At 42.7% G+C, this 26,671-nt stretch overlaps 1 protein-coding gene across 1 annotated transcript in view; it reads right to left on the bottom strand.

Moving 5' to 3' along the window:
* DLGAP2 (DLG associated protein 2) overlaps positions 1-26,671 on the bottom strand; it is a 547,078-nt gene that overhangs the window by 117,264 nt on the left and 403,143 nt on the right. Inside the window, exon 4 of the mRNA XM_038740564.1 lies at positions 7,979-9,048. Coding sequence (XP_038596492.1) covers positions 7,979-9,048 — 1,070 coding nt within the window. The remainder of the gene's footprint in view (positions 1-7,978; positions 9,049-26,671) is intronic.

Below are 26,671 nucleotides of genomic sequence, written 5' to 3'. Positions count from 1 at the left end.
CTCGTAACCTCCCCAGCACTTAGAACAGTGCTTTGCACATAGTAAGTGCTTAACAAATACCATTATCATCAGAGTTGGTAGACATGTTATCCTCTCTCGGGGTCACACCTGTAGAGTTTCCAGTACCCTACCAGTCTCGACTACAAGAGGGAGAGTCAAGCAGAGGCAGACACATTCCTTTCCTAGTTTGGGCAGTGGCTATCAAGTGGCAGGAAATCTGTTACAAGTCGAAACTCACCTGTGCTGGGCAGTAGCAGCATGGGAGAGATTCGAGGGTGGAAACTCAAGTTTTACTGCATGGAAGAAGGCAATCGTAAACCGCTTCTGTATTTTTTACGAGGAAAACTATGGATCCACTACCAGAACGAATGCAGATGGAGGTGGGGCATTCTAGCAGAGATGTGTCCGTGGCATCACTCTGGGTCGGATGTGACTCAACGGCAAAAGGTAGCACATGATATCCCTGACTAATCCTTCATTTCCCCTACTCACTCCCCTTCTGTATCACCTATGCATTTGGATCTGTAACCATTCAGCACTTAATAGTCACCCCATCCTCAGCCCCGATTACTCTGCGCCTCAGTTACCTCATCTGTAAAAATCAGGATTAAACCTGTCTTCCTCCGATTTAGATTGTGAGCCCAAAGTGGGACAGGTACCGTGTCCAAACTGATAACCTTGTATCTACCCCGTGCTTAGTTCAGTGGCTGACACATAGTAAGTGTTTAACAAAACTATAATTATCAGTATAATTACCATGTCTACCATTGACATAAATGCTGGGATATGTTCCGTATACGAAGCCATAGAGGAAGATACAAGAGTCCTGGATGCAGATGTCATCTCTTCTTCCTGATCTCTGGGAAATTCTTCCAACTCAACCGACTTCAAGCATCATCTAAAGCCTTGAAAGCCATTATTTCCAAATTACCATATGCAGGTGACTATGTCCCAGAGGCACATTTAAGAAGACATGTAAAGGATGATGAAGCATTTCACGGAATCATCCGGGGACGACGATAAGACTAAAGAAAACTGAATTGATGTATCAGCCTGCAGCAGGGAAGCCACGCACACAACAAAAATGTTCATTGGCAACATAAATGCTGCCATACAATTCTGTGTTGGATAAGGAAGTAAAAAACTAAATCTAAAAGACCAGCACATTCTTTGGGAGACTGCCTCCCGCCCACAGTGTCAGGTGGCAGCCTCCAGCTGAATCTAAAAGTTGATGGAGCTGAAGTGTTGGCCAGACATTTATGGATATTTGTCAATATAATAATAATGATGGTATTTATTAAGCACTTACTATGTGCCAAGCACTGTTCTAAGTGCTGGGGTAGATACAGGATAATCAGGTTGTCCCACATGGGGCTCACATTTTTAATCCCCATTTTACAGATGAGCTAACTGAGGCACAGAGAAGTTAAGTGACTTGCCCAAGGTCACACAACAGACAAGTGGGAGAGGCGGGATTAGAACCCACGACCTTTGACTCCCAAGCCCCGGCTCTTTCCACTAAGCCTACCCGATGATAAATCGAGTCCATCTTCCAGGATTGAAGCTATGCTCATCTCAATATAGCTACGCTGGGTGGGGCATATGAGGAGAAGGAACAACGACACGATATTCGAACAACCGCTGTGGGGAGAGCTGAATTAAGGAAATTGAAAGCAAGGAGGGCAGAGGAAATGTTTAAAGAACAGAATAAAATAAAGCCTAGGGCAATGCTGTATCCCAGTGGAAAAGTGGAAGTGATTGCTGAGTTTAGATCAGCCTGGTATTGGGCTCAGCATGACTCTTTTTGAGAAAAAAGATTCATAAGCAACGGAAGGCGGAGGCAAAAAAGAAAACAAGGACAGGCACTGCTGACGTAAGGACACAAAAAAGCGACAGCCTTTTTGTATGCACAATATAGGAAGCAGTGTGGCCTAATGGATAGAGCCCGGGCCTGGGGGTCAGAGGACCTGGATTCTAATCCCGGGTCCGCCACTTGTCTGCTTTGTAACCTCGGACAAGTCACTTCACCTCTCTCTGCCTCAGTTACCTCATCTGTAAAATGGGGATTAAGACAAGATGTGAGAGTTATGTGAGCCTGGGACTGTGTCCAACCTGATGATTTTTCACTTACCCTAGAGCTCAGTACAGTGTGTGGCACAGAGTAAGCACTTAAATGCTACAATTATTATTATTATTACTATTGTAACTGGGACTGTGGATCTCTCATTGGCTTTTTCAGTCACACACATACTCATAGGTGACCTTCACCATCTGTCGTGGCTTCTTCAGGTACAAAGGAAAACTCTATTAGCACTTTAATATTATATGAAAATTAAAAAAATGAAAAAGTGGTAGCTGTAATGAATTCCTGGGCTTTTTTTCCCCTCTGGATGGTCTACTATTAGGATGGTCTTCCTACTATATTCTAAACATTTTAAACATAGTCAAAGAATTCTAGTTTTAAAACTTGATTTAGAAGCTTTACATGTTTACATTACATTGGCCAAATCATTTTTTCAAAGGCAGTTTATGATGATCAACCCGGTTTATGAATAGCATAATATTCACTTTCAGTCTTGTTAGAACACCCTAAAATTAATTTTATTAGGTGCTCTGTAGCTTAAATGAACTATAATTTCATTGCCTTAGTGATTCTGAAGACTTTGATCACATACTTGCTTGTAAGTCAGATTTGCTGAAACTCTCTGAAGGTCTCTATTTTTTCTTCAAATTCATACAAACACATACACACACATACATACACAAACAATTAAAATTTTTCTGAGGAAAATTTGTCTTTGCTCTGCACATAGTAAGCGCTCAATAAATACGATTGAATGAATGAATATTCACAATTTATTTTAACGTCGGTCTCTCTTCAAGACTGTGAGCTCCTGGTCGGAAATAATTGTCTACCAACTCCATTGTGTTTTAATAATAATAAGAAGAATAATGGCATTTATTAAGTGCTTGCTATGTGCAAAGCACTGTTCTAAGCACCGGGGAGGTTACAAAGTGATCCAGTTGTCCTACGGGGGGCTCACAGTCTTAATCCCCATTTTACAGATGAGGGAACTGAGGCCCAGAGAAGTTAAGTGAAGTGCCCAAAGTCACACAGCTGACAATTGGCGGAGCTGGGATTTGAACCCATGACCTCTGACTCCAAAGCCCGTGCTCTTTCCACTGAGCCACGTTACTTAGTATAGTGTTCTGCACACAATAAGTGCTCAGTAAATACTATTGATTGATTGATTGTGAGTAAACTGTAACATTGTAGCATATCCATTTTCCTTGAGTAGGTATGTTATGAGCAGGAAACTTGAATTCTAATTCAGTTGTATTGTACCCTCCCAAGGGCTTAGAACAGTGCTCTGCACATAGTAAGGATGCAACTGATAGATTGATTGAGTTGTGCCAAGTGAAGTAAACAGAAATAACTTGGATTGGGTCAAAGATGTAAACTGGACTAGTTATTCTGATCAGGGTCAAGCCATAGCCTCACTGGCCAAATGCTAATGGGCCACTAGAATGAGCTTGATAGAATTTTTGCAAATCCATCAGAAATCCCCAAAATTATTTGTACTTTAATTCTTCTTTCTCTGCAGGACTTGACCAGAAATCTTTAAATTGAAAGGGCCAGGTTATGGTTTCATAGCTCTTTCACTGATTTGTCAGTGGAAATCCAAGTAAGAATGGAAAGAAGGATTGGATGGAAGGGAAAAAAGCCGCAAGGAGTCAATGGGTCACTGCCTCTCTTTTTTAACGTTATTTGTTAAGCACTTAATATGTACCAGGCACTGCATTGAGCACCGGGGTAGATACAAGGTTGTCAGGTTGGACACAGTCCCTGTCTCAAATAGGGCTCACAGTCTTAATCCCCATTTTACAGATGAGGTAGCTGAGGCCCGGAGAAGTGAAGTAACCTGCCCAAGGTCTCACAGGAGACAAGTGGCTGAGCTGGGATTAGAACCCAGGTCACCATTTTTTCCCTTGGAGATTTGGGCCCCATTTAATTTTGGATATAGATCAGAACTGGACCTTGGGCCTGCTCCTATCTCAACCACTCTTTGGAAAGCCCATCCAAGACCAAAGGATGCTGGGAAGATCAGTAGTTTCTGGGTGTTTGGGTCATTTCGATGTGATGGCAGTTTACCTTGAAATCCATCTTAGTGCTTAAGGCCATCCAACACCCATAAAGTTTCCTTCTACATCTCTCCAGTAACCCATTTTTAACTTTGGGACCTTGGATTGATCCAAGGGCTTCTTGTAATAATAATAATAATAATTTTGGTATTTGTTAAGTGCTTAATATCATCAATCGTATTTATTGAGCGCTTACTGTGTGCACAGCACTGTACTAAGCGCTTGGGAAGTACAAGTTGGCAACATATAGAGACAGTCCCTACCCAATAGTGGGCTCACAGTCTAAAAGGACTGTGCAAAGCACTGTTCTAAGCGCTGGGGAGGATACAAGGTGATCAGGTTGTCCCATGTGAGGCTCACTATCTTAATCCCCATTTTACAGATGAGATAACTGAGGCACAGAGAAGTGAAGCGACTTGCCCAAAGTCACACAGCTGACAAGTGGCGGGGCCGGGATTTGAACCCATTACCTCTGACTCCTAAACCCGTGCTCTTTCCACTGAGTCACGCTGCTTCTCTGTAGCGACTGATAGCTCAGCCTATTCAACTGCCTGTTTTAATGAATTCCACAGACTGTCATACCGTAAGCCCCTTGTGGGCAGGGAACGTGTCTACCAACTCTGTTACACTGTACTCTCCCAAATGCTTAGTACATAGTGACCTGTCCTTACCATCAGAGGTGTCTTCTTCAAATACGGATAACCCCAGTTCGCACAGAATCCCCATCTACACCATTCCTGATTTTGTAGACTTCAGTCAAGTTCCTTTTCAGCCTCCATCCTTCTTGATGGCAATTTCCTAACCTGTTTATCCTCCTCAGGAAGCTTCTCCTCGTCTTCCTCCTTCAGCTCTATTACATCCTTCCTTAAAATGAGAAGACCAGAACGAGTATTCCAAGTAAGGGTGGTAGCACACTTTGGAAGTGGAATCCCCCTCCAGACTAAAGGCACGTTATGGACAGAGAACATGTCTCCCGACTCTCTTGAACTGTACTTTCCCCTTTCCCAAGCGCTTAGTTCAGTTCAGAGAAACAGCATGGAATAGTGGCAAGAGCCTGGGCTTGGGACTCAGAGGTCGTGGGTTCTAATCCCGGCTCTGCCACTTATCAGCTGGGTGACTTTGGGCAAGTCGCTTCACTTCCCTGTGCCTCAGTGACCTCATCTGTAAAATGTGGATTAAGACTGTGACCCCCATGTGGGACAACCTGATTACCTTGTATCTACCCTAGTGCTTAGAATAATGCTTGGAACATAGTAAGCGCTTAACAAATACCAACATTATTATTCATTCATTCAACCGTATTTATTGAGCACTTACTGCGTATAGAGCACTGTACTAAGTGCTTGGGAAGTACAAGTTGGCAACATGTAGAGACGGCCCCTACCCTTATTATTCAGTGCTCTGCACACAATAAGCACTCAATAAATACCACTGATTGATGGATTGATCGATCCCAAGATAAGCAGACATTGTTACAGTGCTCTAGTGTGGCTCAGTGGAAAGAGCCCGGGCTTTGGAGTCAGGGGTCGTGGGTTCAAATCCAGGCTCCGCCACTTGTCAGCTGTGTGATGTTGGGCAAGTCACTTCACTTCTCTGGGCCTCAGTTCCCTCATCTGTAAAATGGGGATGAAGAATGTGAGCCCCTCATGGACAACCTGATTACCTTATACCTACCCCAGCGCTTAGAACAGTGCTTTGCACGTAGTAAGCGCTTAACAAATACCAACATTATTATTATTATTATTAACTCAGTGACACACTGGTAGATTTTGTATTTATCTCTCTCACTAATAGGCTACCTGATGGCTCAGGAAATCATTAAAATTACTTCTCACTACAATGTAATAGAAATCAGCCAAGAGCCAAAAAATAAATCCCTTTTGTCAAGCAATTGTATCTGGAGATACCCTGTGGAACTTCCTCAAATGTTCAAAATGATTGAATTACTCATCTGTAGGTGTTCATTAGAAGAAACTATAAAAGTCATTCATTCATTCATTCAATCGTATTTATTGAGCGCTTACTGTGTGTAGAGCATTGCACTAAGTGCTTGGGAAGTACAAGTTGGCAACATATAGAGACGGTCCCTACCCTTATTATTCAGTGCTCTGCACACAAGAAGCACTCAATAAATACCACTGATTGATGGATTGATCGATCCCAAGATCAGCAGACATCGTCACAGTGCTCTGTGCACTCAGTGACGCACTGGTAGATTTTGTATTTATCTCTCTCACTAATAGGCTACCTGATGACTCAGGAAATGATTAAAATTACTGTTCACTACAATGTAATAGAAATCAGCCAAGAGCCAAAAAATAAATCCCTTCTGTCAAGCAATGGTATCTGGAGATACCCTGCGGAACTTCCTCAAATGTTCAAAGTGACTGAATTACTCATCTGTAGGTGTTCATTAGAAGAAACTATAAAAGTCATTCATTCATTCGTCCAATCATATTTATTGAGCACTTACTGTGTGTAGAGCACTGCACTAAGCGCTTGGAAAGTACAAGTTGGCAACATATAGAGACGGTCCCTACCCTTATTATTCAGTGCTCTGCACACAAGAAGCACTCAATAAATACCACTGATTGATGGATTGATCGATCCCAAGATCAGCAGACATCGTTACAGTGCTCTGTGCACTCAGTGATGCACTGGTAGATTTTGTATTTATCTCTCTCACTAATTGGCTACCTGATGACTCAGGAAATCATTAAAATTACTGCTCACTAGAATGTAATAGAAATCAGCCAAGAGCCAAAAAATAAATCCCTTTTGTCAAGCAATGGTATCTGGAGGATACAATGTGGAACTTCCTCCTCAAACGTTCAAAGTGACTGAATTACTCATCTGTAGGTGTTCATTGGGAAAAACTATAAAAGTAATTGTTGCCTAGTGGAACGAGCTGGGTCTTGGGAGCCATGCAATCAAATTTATTGAGCGCTTCTTGTATGCAGAGCACTGTACTGTGCGCTTGGGAGTGTACGACCCAACAGAATTAGTCAGGGAACCCCCATTAGACTATAAGCCCGTTGTGGACAGGGATTGTCTCCCTTTATTGTACTTTCCGTGTGCTTAGTACAGTGCTCTGCACACAGTAAGCACTCAAGAAATATGGTTGAATGAATGAATGAATGAATTCTGGTTCTCTAACTTGTCCGTTACGTGTCATTTAACTTCTCTGTGCTGCAGTTTCACCATCTCTTAAATGGTATTAAATAGCTCTTCATCCTCCTGTTTAGGCACGTGGGACAGGGAAAATTGTCCGACCTGATTATCTTGCATCTATCCCATACTTAGTACAGTGCTTAAAAAATACCACAATTCTAATTATCTAATGTCCTTTCTCTACATTGCTGGGGCTCATAGAGACGAGCTCATGACACGCTAAAAGGATCAAAAGCAGAATTAGGAATGAAACAACACATGAAAAGGGACTCCTTAAGACCCAATTCTTATTATCCTGCTGATTTTCTGCTCCTTTTCTGTAAATTGATTTTATCCAAGCGTTCCACAGAAATCAGTGCCTTTTTTGAAATCAGAAGACAACACTGATGTCAGGGATGGTAGAAGAACTCATAAAGTTCGATGCCAATTTATATTAGGCCAATTGATTCAACCCAGAAATCGAACGCCATTACCGTAGCCTAACAAGACGAGGGTTTCATATCCTCCAGCACGTGGATGGCTTCGTCCTGCTTAGGAATATGATTCAAATGGGGAAGTAGGGAACACCCCCCAAGGCTTCTCAGGTATTATTCGGTAATACCTTGATTGTATTTCCCCCACTGACCCCATTGAAAATCGAATTACTAAGACAGCAGCTCCTTACCTGAAGGTAATGACAAGACCTCAAGGAAGGTTTGATTTCCTGATGGAGTAGAGGCTTATCCAAGTTCAGTGACGATTTGCGATAGGCTTCCTTAGCCTGGCTCACGGTCAGGGTAGACCAGGAACTCCTTTTCATGTACTTCCCATCGGGGGTCATCGCTAACCCTTCGCAAGCCGAGCACTTGACGTCGTTATTACTTTTGGACGTCTTCAGCGAGAGGTCGCCAAAGTGGCTCTGGAGGGTCTCAGGGTAGCAGTGGGAAATGTGATCGACGTGATGCCTGTTCACCACACTGGGCGTTCGATACGTGCTATCGCTGTCCAAGTTATCATCGGAGCTCCACCAACTGCTCATTCCGGATTTGTGTTTACTCTCCGGCTTCCGTTCCTTGCTTTTACTCCTCTTGCTGTGTTTGGCGTGGTGGCCGTGATGGTGATCCTCCCCCCGGCCGTCGCCCTTGGTCCCGTTGGCGTTGCTCTTGGACGAACCTTCTAAAGAATGGGACTTGGTGAAGAGTTTCTGGACCGAGTGGACGAGGTGGCGGATCCTCCCCGGGCTCTCGTTCCGCGGTTCAGCGGCCGTCGAAGTCCTCTGATATTGTAGAGTGTGAAACCCGTCCCTGTGCAGAGGAAGCTGCTTCTCGAACTGATCCAAGAGGTTGGCCGGGATGCGGTTGACCTTGGCACTCGTGTGGGTCACGGCGCAGTCGTCCCTGGTGTCGAAATGTGAGCTATAATGCATTCGGGGAAAAGTGCTACTGGACAGGTGATCGCCCATCATCACGGGCATCATCATACATTCCGAGTGGATGGAGCTGCGGGGAGAACAGCGGTGGTGATCCAGGGGGCAGCTCTCCGTAGGACTGAGCAGATAGGACTGGCGCGCTTCCTGCCCATGATGAAGGTGGTCGTGGAGATGCTCGCAATCGTCGGGGGACGTTAAGCCACAGGTATGGCCAGAACACAACTGGGGTGGATTGCGACCGCCAGCTAATCCTTTCATGTTCCTCGAAGCAGGGGAGTACCTTTCTTCATTGAAGTGCGGAGACGGTGACCATGAGTACTGCTGATCTGAGGACAGAGGACAGAATCGTTATTCCACAGTCAACAGAAAACGTACTCTAAGTGATCGAACACCGGGGAACCCAAACACCTGACACGGACGTGTCATATAGGTATGTCCCTTCAAAGCCCTACTGAGAGCTCACCTCCACCAGGAGGCCCTCCCAGACTGAGCTCCCTCCTTCCTCTCCCCCCTCCTCCCCCTCTCCATCCCCCCTGCCTTACCTCCTTTCCCTCCCCACAGCACCTGTATATATGTTTGTACATATTTATTACTCTATTTTACTTGTACATATTTATTCTGTTTATTTTATTTTGGTAATATGTTTTGTTTTGTTGTCTGTCTCCCCCTTCTAGACTGTGAGCCCGCTGTTGGGTAGGGACCATCTCTATATGTTGCCAACTTATACTTCCCAAGCACTTAGTACCGTGCTCTGCACACAGTAAGCGCTCAATAAATAGGAATGAATGAATGTCTGACAACTGGATATCACCATTTCTTCTTGGGAGCTCACCGCCTATGAAAAATAACAGTCTGGATCTTCCCAGACTGGGAAGACAAGGGCGCCTATCTTTTCTCACATAAACAGTTCCTTGATGAAGTATTGCTCCGGAGAGTAAATTTTCCAAATCTCAAGGTGATGGCATTCTGGTTTCTTGATTCCTTCACTATCTATGGATATTTTTTTCCGTTTAGGATCAATTTATAATTTATTCAGGCACTGAAACCAAGTGTTTGGAGCCGTCACATGCGATACACAAGATCCATTTTTGAAGCCTCAAGAAGCCCTTCAATTTGATTTGGGTATTCAGGCCCCCCAGTTTTCAGCTCATTAAAACTGATCATTTACCAAAGGCAACAGCTGGTATAGGATCAGGATCCTCAAAGGGTCTCTCAGTGCATTTTAGAAAACAATCTGTGAAAACGTGTCTGGTGGCTTCAGTGCAGCTAAAGTTTCAGAGATTCCGGGTGTTATATCACACCCTGTGGTCAGGTGATTAAAAATCGGTTGACGACAGTTCCCCCGGGAATATGCTAATTCCGTTGTACTCTCCCAAGTGGTTATCCAGTAAATGCTCAATAGATACCATTGATTGATTAATATGTTCTGACCCATTTTGACTGTACACGCTACTGCCGCTATCAAAAAAGTTCCGTCTAGACCGTGAGCTCCTTGAGGGCAGGGAACGCTTCTGTTTCTTGTTATATTGTACCCTCCAAGGGCTTCATTTTGCCATAGCCAGATTATTACTTTAGCACTTTAATATTTTAAGAAGGATAGTCAAATTTTATTTTAATATTATTAGGAGCCAAATTTAAAAGGAAACAGTCAACCGATAAACAATAAAACCTTGCATACCATCTAGGCTTTTCCACAGCAGAAGCTGAGTCTTTCCCAATTTGTTTTTTTTTTTGCATTAAGTTAATACAATTCTGTGAGCTTCTTGAGGGCAGGGAACGCTTCTGTTTCTTGTTATATTGTACCCTCCAAGCGCTTAGTACGGTGCTCTGCACACAGTAAGTGCTCAATAAATCTGATTGACCGATGGATTCCCCTCACTAATTTCCTCCCTAGTGTAATTTCCATCGAAGGTCTCATCCTTAGAAATGGAGTGGTCTTGCAGCCTTTCAAAACATCATCATGAAGATAGTCTACCGCTTGTTTCTGAATCCCTCCAATAATGATGAGGAGCAGAAAGAGCACGGGCCTGGGAATCAAAGGACCTGGATTCTAACCCCAGCTCTGCCACTTGCCTGCTGTGTGACCTCGGGCACCTCCCTAAACATCTCTGTGCCTCAGATCCCTCACCTGTACTTGCGCGCTCTCCTACTTTGTCTGTGAGGCCCCTGTGGGGCCGACACCGTGTCTAACCTCAATTCCTTGTTTTTCCCCCAGAGCTTAGTACAGGACTAGGCACACAGGAAGCGTTTAACAAATCATCATCATCATCAATCGTATTTATTGAGCACTTACTGTGTGCAGAGCACTGTACTAAGTGCTTGGGAAGTACAAGTTGGCAACATATAGAGACAGTCCCTACCCAACAGTGGGCTCACAGTCTAAAAGGGGGAGACAAAACCAAACATATTAACAAAATAAAATAAATAGAATAGATATGTACAATCAATCAATCAATCAATCAATCGTATTTATTGAGCGCTTACTATGTGCAGAGCACTGTACTAAGCGCTTGGGAAGTACAAATTGGCAACACATAGAGACAGTCCCTACTCAACAGTGGGCTCACAGTCTACAAGTAAAACAAATGACACTAATAAAATAAAATAAAATCTGTGCGATTGACACCGAGGCAGGAAATGCACATTTTCTAGCAAGCATCCCCACATCATCAAAGACTGGTGGTATTTTATTTCCCAAAGCAAGAATGGCAAAGAGCCTTGCATATCTCAGAGCAGGGCTCTAGGAGATATTGGATTCAAGACTTTATGACTGGTGAGTGTGGTAGAGTTTGGCCCAAATCCAACAGCCCATTCCCTTCCTCTTCATTCATTCACTCATTCAATCGTATTTATTGAGCACTTACTGTGTGCATAGCACTGTACTAAGCGCTTGGGAAGTACAAGTTGGCAACATATAGAGACAGTCCCTACCCAACAGCGGACTCACAGTCTAGAAGACTAGCTGAAGCATTGGGGAGAGGAGAAAATGAGGTTTAAATACACATTTTATCTCTTTACTTTCCTTTTGTCTTCTGCTGGGGGATAGAGCAGGATGAAGAACACATTTAAAAGACTAACTTTACGAGAAACACGAGGTGGTTTAAATTGGTGATGGTCCTTTTATAAGTCAGTGGTGCAACTGCAAATCTTTTTTTTTTGTCAGTCGATCGTATTTATTGAGCACTTACTGTGTGCAGAGCACTGCACTAAGCGCTTGGGAGAGTACAATACGCTTTCGGTGGATTGAGTAGGGCCAGACCATTTTAAGTTTGCCCCCACCTCTCCAAATCCAGCCTGTTTGGATCTCTTTCTAGTAGGACAGGAGCTCATTTTTCTTCTTTTGCTGTAAACGGACTTCAGGGCAGGGTGAATGAATCTCTTCGTATTTGCAAATAACACTGCATGACTATATTGTGGGTTCTTGCACAGTTTCATTACAGATGCTACAATATTATAGCTGCTCAGCGTATTATTTCATTTTGCCATAGCCAGATTATTACTTTAGCACTTTAATATTTTAAGAAGGATAGTCAAATTTTATTTTAATATTATTAGGAGCCAAATTTAAAAGGAAACAGTCAACCGATAAACAATAAAACCATGCATACCATCTAGGCTTTTCCACAGCATAAGCTGGAGTCTTTCCCACTTTATTTTTTTTGCATTAAGTTAATACAATCCCAATATTCCATCAAATGAAAATGAAATCTCATTACCGTTTCTCACACATAGCCCTGTTCTTTCTGTCTGATGTTTAGTTTTAAGGCTACAGAGAAAATGCAGTTACATAAAAGACTACCACAAAGATAAAAGTTTAACTGAAATGAATTAATTTAATTATGCAACACGCTGATAGGAATTTTCTATTCTAAATTCACAGGATTAAATTTACATACCAATGCTTGGAGATTTTATCCATTTCCACTCACACAACAACAATGGCAGCAATCCCAGGGAAAACCATCTAAATGATGATCACATCATCACACATATTTAACAAGAGCCTTTTTCCAAGAATTCAGAATGATTTTTCAATTTTGCCAGAAACATTTTAGGAAGTCTATGGAGCTGGGACTCTCCGAAATGCGAACAAGGAAGCAGACTGAAGCTGGGGAACTGTTTAGGCCTTCCATTTCCCAGTCTATTCTTTGGGCCAGTTTTTTTTTTTTTCTTTTTAATGATATTTGTTCAGCACTTACCATGCTCCAGGGACTGTATTAAGCACTGGGATGGACGGTAATAATAATGATGGCATTTGCTAAGTGCTTACTATATGCCAAGCACTGTTCTAAGCGCTGGGATGGATACAAGCAAATCAGGTTGCTCACTGTCCCTGTTTCACAGGGGGCTCACAGTCTCAATTTTCATTTTACAGATGAGGTAACTGAGGCACAGAGAAGTGAAGTGACTTGGGACATAGTCCTTGTCCTACATGGGGCACACAGTCTTAATCCCCATTTTGCAGATGAGGGAACTGAAGCCCAGTGAAGTTAAGTGATTTGCCCAAAGTTACACAACAGACAAGTGGAAGAGCCGGGTTTAGAACCCAGGTCCTTCTGAGACCCAGGCCCGTGCTCTATCCACTAGGCCACAATGCTTCTCTAATTGGCATTTATATTGTCAATTGCAAGATAAATTCCCCACAGTGTCACCATACATCACAAGCAGCGTGGCTCAGTGGAAAGTGCCCGGGCTTTGGAGTCAGAGGTCATGGGTTCAAATCCTGGCTCTGCCACTTGTCAGCTGTGTGACTTTGGGCAAGTCACTTCACCTCGCTGGGCCTCAGTTCCCTCATCTGCAAAATGGGGATGAAAACTGTGAGCCCCCCGTGGGGCAACCTGATCACCTTGTAACCTCCCCAGTGCTTAGAACATTGTTATTATTATTACACTGAAAATGGATCAATCAGTAAATAGTATTAATTTGAGTGCTTTATTGTGTACAGAGCACGTACTAAGTCTGTGGGAAAGTACAGTAAGGTAAAAATACGATTGAATGAATTAAGTAGATGAGATCCTGGATTGTGTTCAACATTTTGCACCTTATTCAAATATCTGAGAAAAAAAGACCATCTTAAAATGAGAATCGCAAAAATAATGGAATTTTAAATGGCTTACTATGTGCCCAGTGCAGTTATGAGCACTGGGGCAGATACAAGTTAATCAGGTTGGCCACAGTCCCTGTCTCACATGGCACTCACGGTCTAAAGTAGGAGGGCGAACAGGTATTGAATATGATCTCATAGTTGAGCGAACTGAAGCCCACAGAACCTAAATGACTTGCCCAGTGTCACACAGAATAATGGCATTTATTATGTACTTACTATGTGCAAATCACTGTTCTAAGCGCTGGGGAGGTTACAAGGTGATCAGGTTGTCCCACAGGGGGCTCACAGTCTTAATCCCCATTTTCCAGATGAGATAACTGAGGCCCAGAGTAGTTAAGTGGCTTGCCCAAAGTCACACAGCTGACAAGTGGCGGATCCGGGATTTGAACCCATGACCTCTGACTCCAAAGCCCATCCTCTTTAATAATAATAATAATGATGGTATTTATTAAGTGCTTACTATGTGCAAAGCACTGTTCTAAGCACTGGAGCACTGTTCTAAGCTCTTTCCACTGAGCCACACTGCTTCTCTAAGCAGCAGCAGGCTGCTGCAAAGCAGGGATTAGAATCCAGGTCCTCTGACTCTCAGGCCTGTGCTTTTCCTACTGGACCATGCTGTTGGTAGGCCCGTGAGGGTTGAGAGGAGTTTCTCAGTATTAAATAATATTTAGTAAGCTCTTTCATTTCGTCTATGCTGCGGAGTCATCTCCGACCACAACAACTCCAAGGACACATCTCTTCCAGAACTTCCCACCTCCATCTGCAAACACTCAAGTAGTGCATCTACAGAGTTTTTGAGGCAAAAATTCAGAAATGGTTTACCCCTGCCTCCTTCCACGCAGTAAACTTGAGTCTCCACCCTCGACTCTCTCCCATGTCAATGCTGCCCAGGATGGGAGAGTTTTGACTTGTAGCTGATTGCCTGCCACTCGCTAGGCACAGCCTAAGCTAGGAATAAAATGGGCATATCTCTGCTTGACTCTCCCTCTCGTAGCCAAGACCGGTAGAGTACTAGAAACACTTCAGGTGCAATCCTGAGAGGGTAGTAAGCTCTTACTAGGTGCCAAACATTAGAATAGGTACGAGATACAAGAAACAGTTCTACCACATGGGGCTCGTAATCAAAAAAGTGAAGGTGTTTTATCCCCATTTTCCAAGGGCACAGACAGATTAAGTCACACAGTGGGCCAATGGTAGAACTAGGATTAAAACCTGTACCTTCTGATTCCCAGTCCTGCACTCTGACCATTGGACAACACTGCCAGTCCCTTTCAGGATGACTGGGGGAGAGAACCAAAGGGCCCCCAAATGATCTTACTGGGAGAGTTGAGCCCAGGACATCTTTGAAAACTACCCTGCATTCCGCTGATGGAGAAGCCGCTGGAGAAGAAGTAGAGATATCTCATTTCAGCAGATATCACACTGGACTAAGTTGAGACCCTGAACTCAATCATATTTACTGAGCGCTTACTGTTTGCAAAGCACTGTACTAAACACTTGGGAAAGTACAGTATAACAATAAACAGACATATTCCTGGAACTCCATTCAAGTCTGCACTCTAATTGTAATAACGATAATAATAATAATTATGGTATTTGTTAAGCATTTACTATATGCCAAGCACTGTTCAAAGCAACAGGGAAGATAAAAGAAAATCAGGTTGTCCCACGTGGAACTCACAATATTAATTCCTATTTCACAGATGAGGTAACGGAGGCACAGAGAAGTTAAGTGACGTGCCCAAGGTCACACAGCTGACAAGGGGCAGAGCCAGGAATAGAACCCACATCCTCTGACTCCCAAGCCTGTGCTCTTTCCACTAAGCCATTAATTTCCCCATTCAAATGTGGGTATTAATACTCCCCAAAACTATTCCAGAGATGCCGGAAAGAGAGAACAAATTAGCATTTTGAAAATATATCCCTGCATTCATTCATTCAATCATATTTCCTGAGCGCTTACTCTGTGCAGAATACTAAGTGCTCGTGGAACAAGACCCAGTGATCAGAACTTGTTGGGGATAGACAACCGAACACTTGGAAAATCGAACAAAAGAAGGGCTGTTTTGGATAAACCTGATCCAATATTGGATTCCTTGAAATACCTTTTGTTTCCTGTTATATTGTACTCTCCAAAGAGGGCAGGGGACATGCCTACCAATTCTGTTTTATTGTGCACTTAGTACTCTTACAAGCACTTTGTACAGCTCTTAGTACAACGTTCTGCACAGAGTAAGGACTCAATAAATATGACCGATCGATTGATCAATACAGTGCTCTGCACCCTGTAAGTGCTCAATAAATATGACCGATTGATTTCCAACCATCACAGCTGGCCTTAGATCACACAACTGCTTTGCATATCATTACTAACTTTGGGATCACAAGATTGCTACAGTATATTATCCTTTCCATTTCATGCATGACTCACGGATTTCTTTCCAAAACAATTCGTTGGCACTCTGGGTCTAACTGTCACTCTAAGCACCTTGGTTTTATATTATTCTGACTTCTGATTCTTATGCTGTAAAAGCGGCAAAATGGGTAGGCTCCAGAAAGCTTGTTTGGTTCCAATTTCTTTCAAGTTGGAAATGTCATACTGCAAATGTTTCTAAAGTTGCTATTTTTCACATTAAAACCAAGGAAACCAAAGCTCCCTCTCCACAGGGAGAGCATTTATAGAAAGGATTGCAGGATCATAAAGTTTCTTATGATACCCTACTGGTATCTCCCAACACTAGCCCTCATGAAAGGATATTTTGCAATCGTGTAACGATCTCTCTGCCTCTCCCCTGGCCCTTTAATGCTGCATCTAATAAAGGTGATAAAAGCAGTGCAGAATTTGGAGATTCTAGCCCCTAAAATCCTGAAGGAATTTTTCTCAATCCACAGTTGTTTTTTCCTAGATGAAGCAAGATTAATGGGGGAAGCAAAATGGACTGTGGGTATTCCCAATCCACCGTAGAGACCAGTCTCCTGTGACCAGTTTTTCAGCTAGTTAATAGTTTTCAGTGTTACAAGAGATGAACGTAGATGCTCTTTCTCCAGCAGTCTAGAAGTCCTGTGGGGTAAAATAATCTCCTTCCCCCAACTGGTTGCCCAGTGAGTAAAATAGAACCCAAGTATCCCTCACCCTTCAGAGAGTAAAGATAAAATCAGTGATGGTGGAATAAGGTAAGGACCATATCTCTTCAGTATCTGAGCATGTTCTAGAGTTATCTGAGCCAAAGACAAGACAATGTTCCATTATCTCCCTTTCACATTAAATCGGTACTTATTCCAAGGCAGAATAAAGTCAATAGGAAACCACGGTGGAATTTACCCTCCCCACCTAAGTTTTTGGAGGGATGCTACAGCATATGTGTGGAAGTACATCTTGTCTACCACGCTGCTGACATCTCGTTCACGTCCTACCTCTGGCCTGGAATACCCTCCCTCATATCTGGCAGACAATGACTCTCCCCTCTCTCAAAGCCTTATTGAAGGCCCGTCTCCTCCATGAGGCCTTCCCTGTCTAAGCCCTGCTTTCCTCCTCTCCCATGTCCTTCTGTCTCACCTTGCCTTGCTCCCTTCATTCAGCCCCCCCTCCCAGGCACACAACACTTATGTACATATCTGTAATTTTATTTATTTATATTCATGTCTGTCTCCCCCTCTAGACTGTAGCTCACTGTGGGCAGGGAATGTGTCTATTATATTGTTATACCGTACTCTCCCAAGTGCTTAGTACAGTGCTTTGCACACAGTAAGTGCTCAATAAATTCGATTGACTGACAACTTCCTCCCCAGAGTACAAAAATTTATTTTGTTGATATGTTTTGTTTTGTTGTCTTCTAGACTGTGAGACCGCTGTTGGGTAGGGACTGTCTCTATATGTTGCCAACTTGTACTTCTCAAGCACTTAGTACAGTGCTCTGCACACAGTAAGTGCTCAATAAATATGATTGAATGAATGAATGAATGAATGAAAAAATGCTAAAAACACTTGAACACTCCTTTAGCATCAATCTAGCAGGGCTGGAATGTCCAGCGCTTAGAACAGTGCTTTGCACATAGTAAGTGCTTAATAAATGCCATTATTATTATTATTATTATTATTATTATTATTATTATGTGATGTGGGTAGTGATATTGTACTCTCCCAAAGGCTCAGTACAGTGCTCTGCACACAGTAAGCACTCAAAAACACTGCTGGTTGATAGACTGATGATAAGGTAGACAGCTGCCACTCTTGGAAATTAAGGAATAAGTCAAAGAAAGGCTGTTTTTTTTTTCCCCTGCAGTGTCTGAAGATTCAGAGGAATGAGAGGACAGAACAACAGATGTCATTCTCTAGAAATTCAATATTCCCTGAATTCCTTGGCCGGTGTGGATGGCATCTAATTTTTTCCAAAATCCCCCTAGAGAGCCAACACTTTTAAATAATGTTTTTGCGATGCCCTCCCCAACTAATTACAAATAATCCCATCCTCTTTCTAACCGGGTCACTTTTAAAGAACTCAAATCCTCATTTGCCGTATTATTTCAATAGAAATTCATTTTTCTATGCTTCAATTTCTTGACCCACAAAACCATATCATATTAATGGACTCTCTGGCACAACCCAGGAGGCAAGGATTTACATATTTACATATTTCTTAGCTATATTTCAGTAGGTGAACTTATAGGTGAAATACATACGAAGTACTGAGAAGCTGCATGGCCTGATGGAAAGAGCACAGGCCTGGGAATCAGAGGACCTGGGTTCAAATCTCGGATCCTCCACGTATTTGCTGTGTGAGATTGGGCAAGTCATTTCACTTCTCTGTGCCTCAGTTACCTCTCATCTGTAAAATAGGGGTCAAGGAGACCCACATGTCCAACCTGATTAGCTTGTATCTACCCCAGTGCTTAGTACATAGTAAGTAAGTAATAATGATAATGGTATTTGTTAAATACTTACTATGGGCCAAGCACTTTTCTAAGCGCTGGGGCAGATGCAGGGTAATCAGGTTGTCCCATGTGGGGCTCACAGTCTTAATCCCCATTTTACAGATGAGGGAACTGAGGCACAGATAAATCAAGTGACTGGCCCAAAGTCATCCAGCTGACAAGTGGCAGAGCCAGGATTAGAACCCAGGATCTCCGACTCCCAAACCCGTGCTCTTTCCACTAAGCCATGCTGCTTCTCCATGCTTAACAGATAATAATAATAATAATAATAATGTTGGTATTTGTTAAGCGCTTCCTATGCGCAAAGCACTGTTCTAAGCGCTGGGGCGAACACAAGGAGATGAGGTTGTCCCATGTGGGGCTCACAGTCTTAATCCCCATTTTACAGATGAGGGAACTGAGGCACAGAGAAGTGAAGTCATCATCATCATCAACATCATCAATCGTATTTATTGAGCACTTACTGTGTGCAGAGCACTGTACTAAGTGCTTGGGAAGTACAAGTTGGCAACATATAGAGACAGTCCCTACCCAACAGTGGGCTCACAGTCTAAAAGGGGGAGACAGAGAACAAAACCAAACATACTAACAAAATAAAATAAATAGAATAGATATGTACAAGTAAAATAAATAAATAGAGTAACAAATATGTACAAACATATATACATATATACAGGTGCTGTGGGGAAGGGAAGGAGGTAAGATGGGGGGTATGGAGAGGGGGATGAGGGGGGGATGAGTCACTTAGAAGTGACTTGCCCAAGGTCACACAGCAGACATGTGGGGGAGGCGGAATTCGAACCCATGACCTCTGACTCCCTAGCCCACGCTCTTTCCACTGAGCCACGTTGCTTCTCTATACAACTAAAAAATACACTCTCTTCTCTATGGCGCTTCTCACACAAACCACTCATGCCAATGGAATCTGCTATATACTGGGACCCAAAGACTAGCCAGGTTTAGTCATTAGTAGGGCCATGAAAAAAATATCAGGAATACTCTTGACTACGTCTAGAAATGATAAAATAGGCCAGGCAGGGCACGGATGACTGGAACAATGTGCTCCTGGTAACCTACCCTTATTAGGAGTTGAGTTGGCATCATCTGAACCTCCTGGATGCTTGTAAATCAAATCTCCAAGTGGAACAAATTGCAGTAATCTGTCCCCAAGTGACAAAGGTGTGAATTATCCTGACAAAATCCAATTCCATGAAAAAAGGGTCACAGCACCCTAGTCAACCTTAGAAGAGAAAGGAACTATGAGCCACCTCTTCTCTTTGCAGTAGGAGCAAGGGAAAGAGAATTAGCCCTAGATCTCAAACTGGGCCTGTTTGGTGAGTGTGACTCCAGTTACGTATTTCATCTGTTTCACAAATGGTGTATCTGCTAGTGCAGACTGGCAAATTCACAATCAATCAATCGTATTTATTGAGCGCTTACTGTGTGCAGAGCACTGTACTAGGTGCTTGGAAAGTACAAGTTGGCAACATATAGAGGCAGTCCCTACCCAACAGTGGGCTCACAGTCTAAAAGGGGGAGACAGAGAACAAAACCAAACATACTAACAAAATAAAACAAAAACAAAACAAAATAAACAAAACAAACAAAACAAAATAAAATAAAATTCACATACACACAGTGTCTGAAAGAATAATAATAATAACAGTAATAATGGTATTTGTTAAGTGCTTACTATGTGCCAAGCACTGTTCTAAGCACTAGGGTAGATACAATGTAGTCAAGTTGCCCCACAGGAGCTCACAGTCATAATCCCCATTTTACAGGTGAGGTAACTGCGGCACAGAGAAGTTAAGTGACTTGCCCAAAGTTGCACAGCTGATAAGTGGCAGAGCTGGGATTAGAACCCAGTTAGGGTCATTAGAACAGTGCTTGACACAAGCACTTGATAAAAACCATATTTAATAATTATTATTTTTATTACCACCACCTTTCTATTGCATTTGAGTCAGGGTTTCACAATAAGTAGTGCCTATGAGAAGGGGAGTGTACTTGATTGCAGGTGGACAAATATTGGGTCTTAATCAATCAATCAATCAATCATATTTATTGAGTGTTAACTGTGTGCAGAGCACTGTACTGAGCGCTTGGGAAGTACAAGTTAGCAACATATAGAGACAGTCCCTACCCAACAGTGGGCTCACAGTCTAAAATCTGCTTAATGAGTGTTGGGAAGAGAGAGGGGTTTTTTCATTGAGGGATAGAAATTCATTCATTCATTCTATCATATTTATTGAGCGCTTACTGTGTGCAGAGCACTGTACTATGCACTTGGGAAGAACAAGTCGGCAACATAGAGATGGTCCCTACCCAACAACGGGCTCACAGTCTAGAAGGGGAAGACAGATAACAAAACAAAACATGCAGACAGGTGTCAAAATCGTCAGAACAAATAGAATTGTAGCTATATGCACATCATTAACAAAATAAATAGAAATCATTTTAAATTGGAGAAACCCCTATCCTGGTTATAACAATAATTATAATAATAATAATAGTGATGGTATTTATTAAGCACTTACTATGTGATGGGCACTGTACTAAGTGCTGGGGTGGATACAAGCAAATCAGATTGGACACCGTCCCTGTTCCACATGGGGCTCGCAGTCTCAATCCCCATTTTCCAGATCATCATCATTATCCTCCTTATCATCATCCATCAATTGTATTTATTGAGCTCTTACTGTGTGGAGAGCACTGTACTAAGCACTTGGGAGAGTAGGAGAGTTGAAAGAAATGGGTTAAGCCAGAAAATGTGTTTTTGCTATGTATTTTGTCTGAACACTGATAGGGTATTTGGGGTGGCTTGCTTGATACTCCAAGACTGTTGGACTCCAGGATACTGTGGTGGAAGAAGAAATAGCTCTAAGTGTATGCATACAGATCAGGACAGTGTGAATACTACAGTGTATTTTAGGAAGACTGCATGCACCATAAAAGTTGACCCTATGGGGTTAATTCAATCAGTCAATCCTTTTTTTTTGTGGAGTGATTCTTGTGTGCAGAGTGCTAAGCTAAGCACTTGGGAGAGTATAACAGAGTTGGAAGACACATTCCCTGCCCACAATAAGCTAAATGCCTAGAGGGGGAGACGGACATTCATATAAATAAATTGCTGATATATACATAAGTGTTGTGGGGCTGAGACGGGTGAATAAAGAGAAGAAATCCAACTGCAAGGGTGACACAGAGGGGAGTGGGAGAAGAGGAAATAGGGAAGGCCCCTTGGAAGAGATCTGCCTTCAGTGAGGCACATCTAATTCCCTGCTAGAATACCAAAGGTTATGTGGCTCACTTCTACTCAGATTCCCTTTTAGGATAGAAATGCAAGTCTTGTTTCCTGATACTGCACCTCAGAGTTGATCTGAACATCAAGCACATTACGTCTGAGTTCCTTTACTTCAAACAAAATATGGGGAAAAAAGCAAGATGAAAAAAAGGCCCTCGAGCAACTGGCATAGAAATTTTTTTAGGGGAAAAAAATGTGTTCACCCTATTCTGATACCTACCTCCTCCAGGAGGCCTTCCCAGACTGAGCCCCCTCTTTCCTCTCCCCGTCCTCCCTCTCCCCATTCCCCCACCTTACCTCCTTCCCCTCCCCACAGCACCTGTACATATGTATATATGTTTGTACATATTTATTACTCTATTTTACTTGTACATATTTATTCTATTTATTTTATTTTGTTAATATGTTTTGTTCTGTTGTCTGTCTCCCCTTTCTAGACTGTGAGCCCACTGTTGGGTAGGGACCGTCTCTACATGTTGCCAACTTGTACTTCCCAAGCGCTTAGTACAGTGCTCTGCACACAGGAAGCGCTCAATAAATACGATTGAATGAATGAACCTAATTACTGCTGTGGTCACCTCAACATGATAGATTTTTGTCAAAGAAATGCACACTAGAACTGAGGAAAAGATGATCTATTTAGAGACTGTAAGCTCCTCTGGACAAGGATCGTGTCTACCAACTCTGTACTCTCCCAAGCATTTAGTACAGTACTATGCACACAGTTAGCACTCAATAAATAATGACTGATTGACTGATTGACTTGCAGGCAACTCCGTTCTCTGGTGGATTCTGTTAATCTGTTGAAGAAAGAAAAGTGTTTTGCCTCAATGTATTCCGCTCCTCTCTTCTGGCCCCAAAACTAAGGTTTCTATCACAGCATTCCCCACCAAACCCCACCTCTCTTCCATCAGCTTGCGCTTCCCAAGTGCTTAGTACAGTGCTCTGCACAGAGTAAGCACTCAATAAATACGATTGAATGTATGAATGAATGAATCAGCTCATGAAGCTTGTTTTGGGCAGGGAATGTGTCTTTTTATTGTTGAATCATACTCTCCCAAACACTTTGCAAAGGGCTTTGCACACAGAAACAACTCAGTATATAAGGCTGAATACCTATGTGGTATCATAGGTTGCAGGACTTTTCTGGGGCTTTTGAGGTGATGCTAATAGTCAGGTTTCTGAAAGAAAGAACAGTCTAATCCTGCTTTCTTTCTTACTGCTACCTGGGGGTTGGGCTGAGCCACAGTAGAGGCAGAGACGAAGCAACAGGTCTCAATAGGAAATGGAAGAAGAGCAGAAAGTTAGACATTACAGGGAGTGATAGACTATGAAGAGTCTAGCCATGAAAGGTTGTTGATGCTGTTATTTCTCCCCCTGGTCTGTGCTTCCTGTTTTGGCTGCTGTCTTTCCAATTCGCCAGTGTCATTTCATGAGCTATGATTATTTCCTCTGGAGTCATTAAGGTGATTTAACATTAATTCAATTTCAACAGGGTAGTTGGCTCTCCCTTGCCTACAAGTGAAAAGGAACCTATGAACAAATAACAGTGCCAGACCCCTACAAAAATACTTAGTAAACGCATCCTTTTCTTCCAGCATCAAAAAGCTGACAACGGAAATATGACCAGAGATTTTAGAACTTTCCAAAGACATTTTTCAAGAGCCAGGATTTTGAAAATATAGGGAACGCTCCTTAGGAGAGAAATGGAAAATTGTATGTAAATTGGAGAGTAGCATTTGAGACCCCTCTACAAACAAAACCTTTGAGATATTTCAAAGGGAATTACCCCTCTATAAACAAAAGCTTTGAGAGGTTTCAAAGGGAATAACCCAAAAGGTAGGGATATTATATGGTACAAAATTTAGATGCAAAGAAATTTAAAAGAATAATTTCACCTGGGTAGCACTGATGGTATTAGAAGGCAGCATGACCAATGTGTAACACTGTGGACTCCAACAGGCCCTATTTAAAAAAGTCTGTTAGGACTTGAATTTCAAGCTGAGGTTTGATGACATGGGGATTAACTTTGGGGATTTCCCCATTCCTCCAACCTCAACATTCCTCTCTGGGAATGACTCAGGGACCTCACCAGAGGTCACATCCTTCTATCTGGAGGACTTCACTCCCTGTCCTCCGCTGGTTTTCCATCACCTTAACCTCGGCTCTCCCTCAAGCCAGTTTACAGGCTTTGGTAAAGCACTGACAGAGAAGTCGGGTCCTCCAGGCCAACGAAGGCATGCCCACTTCATAACTCCCTGGCTCTTCTACGGTATTTGCCTCCATGGTACTTCTTCCCTGTGAAGGCAGGACCTTTGGACTGCCCCAGTTTTGAAAAGAAAGTGATTCCAGATTCTAAATACAGTTACATTAGGTACCATTATCAGTAGAACTTATTAAAATGTTCCTGCTTATAAAGTTTATACAATTGTTTATACAATTACTGCTTTTAGGTCTTGCGAAGGAGCATGTCAGCAAATTCACGGGCCATACCTGCCACTTGTCAGCTGTGTGACTTTGGGCAAGTCACTTAACTTCTCTCTGCTTCAGTTCCCTCATCTGTAAAATGGGGATGAAGACTGTGAGCCCCATGTGGGACAACCTGATTATTTTGTATTATCCCCCCCCGCCCCTAGGGCTTAGAACAGTGCTTGGCACATAGTAAACGCTTAACAAGTGCCATCATTAATTAATTAATAGGGAAGCAGCATGGCTTAGTGGAAAGAGCCCGGGCTTGGGAGTCAGAGGACATAAATTCTAATCCTGACTCTGCCACTTGTCTGCTGTTTGACCTTGAGCAAGTCACTTCACTTCTCTGGGCCTCAGTTACCCTATCTGTAAAATGGGGATTAGGACTGTGAGCCTCACATGAGACAACCTGATTACCTTGTATCTACCCCAGCACTTACACCAGTGCTTGGCATGTAGTAAGCCGGAAGGCTGGGATGCAAAACCTGTAAATGAGGACTTCGGTGTAAGGCAGTGTCTACCTGACCTTGTGTGAAGGAAGACTTTGGAGGTGGGGAGGGAATTGTGTTGTGGGGGGTCAAGGAATACATTTCTCTTCTGCAATTCTGGGCGTTTAACCTCTATAGAGAAAGAGCTCCCTCAGAATCTGAACCTTAACACCGGATTTTCCAAGAACAGACCGTAATCCTTTGGATCTGCTCAGATATTGCCCACAGCTCAGTTCCCGATGACCAGCATTTCCTGGCTCTCGTTATATCAGTCTTCCTTTGTTGGTGAATCCCTCAATACAAACTAGTGAAACTAGCTCTCTTCCTCCCTTCAAAGCCCTACTGAGAGCTCACCTTCTTCAGGAGGCCTTCCCAGATTGAGCCCACCCCTTTTCCTCTCCTCCTCCTCCCCTCCCCATTGCAACCCCCGCCTACCCCCTTCCCCACAGCACTTGTATATATTTGTACATATTTATTACTCTATTTTATTAATGATGTGTATATAGCTATAATTCTATTTATTCTGATGGTATTGACGCCTATCTACTTGCTTTGTCCTGTTGTGTTGTCTGTCTCCCCCTTCTAGACTGCGAGCCCGTTTTTGGGGAGGGACCCTCTCTATATGTTGATGATTTGTACTTCCGAAGCACTTAGTACAGTGCTCTGCACACAGTAAGTGCTCAATAAATATGAATGAATGAATTTCTGCTGCGCAATTGGGGGTGTCACCCAAGGGAGATCATTGGTTCAGTAGTGGTCCTGAGACTTCTTCTGCTCGAATGGCCATTACAGAAAAAAATTCAAAATGAATTCAAGGGTGATTGGGCAGTTGACACAACTTTTTCTGTTTTCATGCAGCATCATGGAGGCAATTACTAGACATCACACAAAACACTCAATGCGAAATGGCACATACCACTGTGTGCAGTAGAATACCCAATAACTCTCTTTTGGTCATGATATTTTTTTTTTATTTTAGCATCAGATAATAAAGCAAATTTACCTCAGCACTAGAAGAGACCTCTCTCCTCTAAAGTTTGTACCCCGCTTTTTTGGACCCAGGAAGGCATCTATGCAATCGATCAATCAATAATACTTATTATTCTTATTGTTATTATTATGGCATTTATTAAGTTCTCACTATATGTCAAGCACTGTTCTATGTTCTGGGGTTAGTACAAGTTAATCAGGTTGGACACAATCCCACATGAGGCTCATGGTTTAAATAAATCTGTAAAATCTCCATTTTACAGATGAGGAAATTGAGGCAGAGATAGGCTCAGTGACCTGCCTAGGATCACAAAATGGGAAACTGGCAGAGTTAGGATTAGAACTCAGATCCTCCGATTCCCAGGCCTATGCTCTTTCTACTAGGCTATGCTGCTTGTCAGAGCGTTGACACTGTTAAGAGCATTTGAGAGAGTATAATAGAGTTAGATACGATCCCTGCCCTCAACCTGCTTACAATCTAGCTGGGGAGATGGACATTAAAATAATTACTGGTAAGGGAATCGCTTATATAAGTAAAGGTCATGCCAAAGTTTTAAAAGGGAAAATTACAAAAAGGCATTTTATAAAATGGATCTCTCGAGAATCAAGGATTGGAAAACTAAAGAACTTGTACATTTATTTTCCCTAGTGGATCA

This window comes from Tachyglossus aculeatus, chromosome X1 (genome assembly GCF_015852505.1).
Source record: "Tachyglossus aculeatus isolate mTacAcu1 chromosome X1, mTacAcu1.pri, whole genome shotgun sequence".
In the NCBI taxonomy this organism is placed as follows: Eukaryota; Metazoa; Chordata; class Mammalia; order Monotremata; family Tachyglossidae; genus Tachyglossus; species Tachyglossus aculeatus.
The sequence above is the reverse complement of the archived record's forward strand: the minus strand, read 5'-3'. Positions and strand labels throughout refer to the sequence as shown.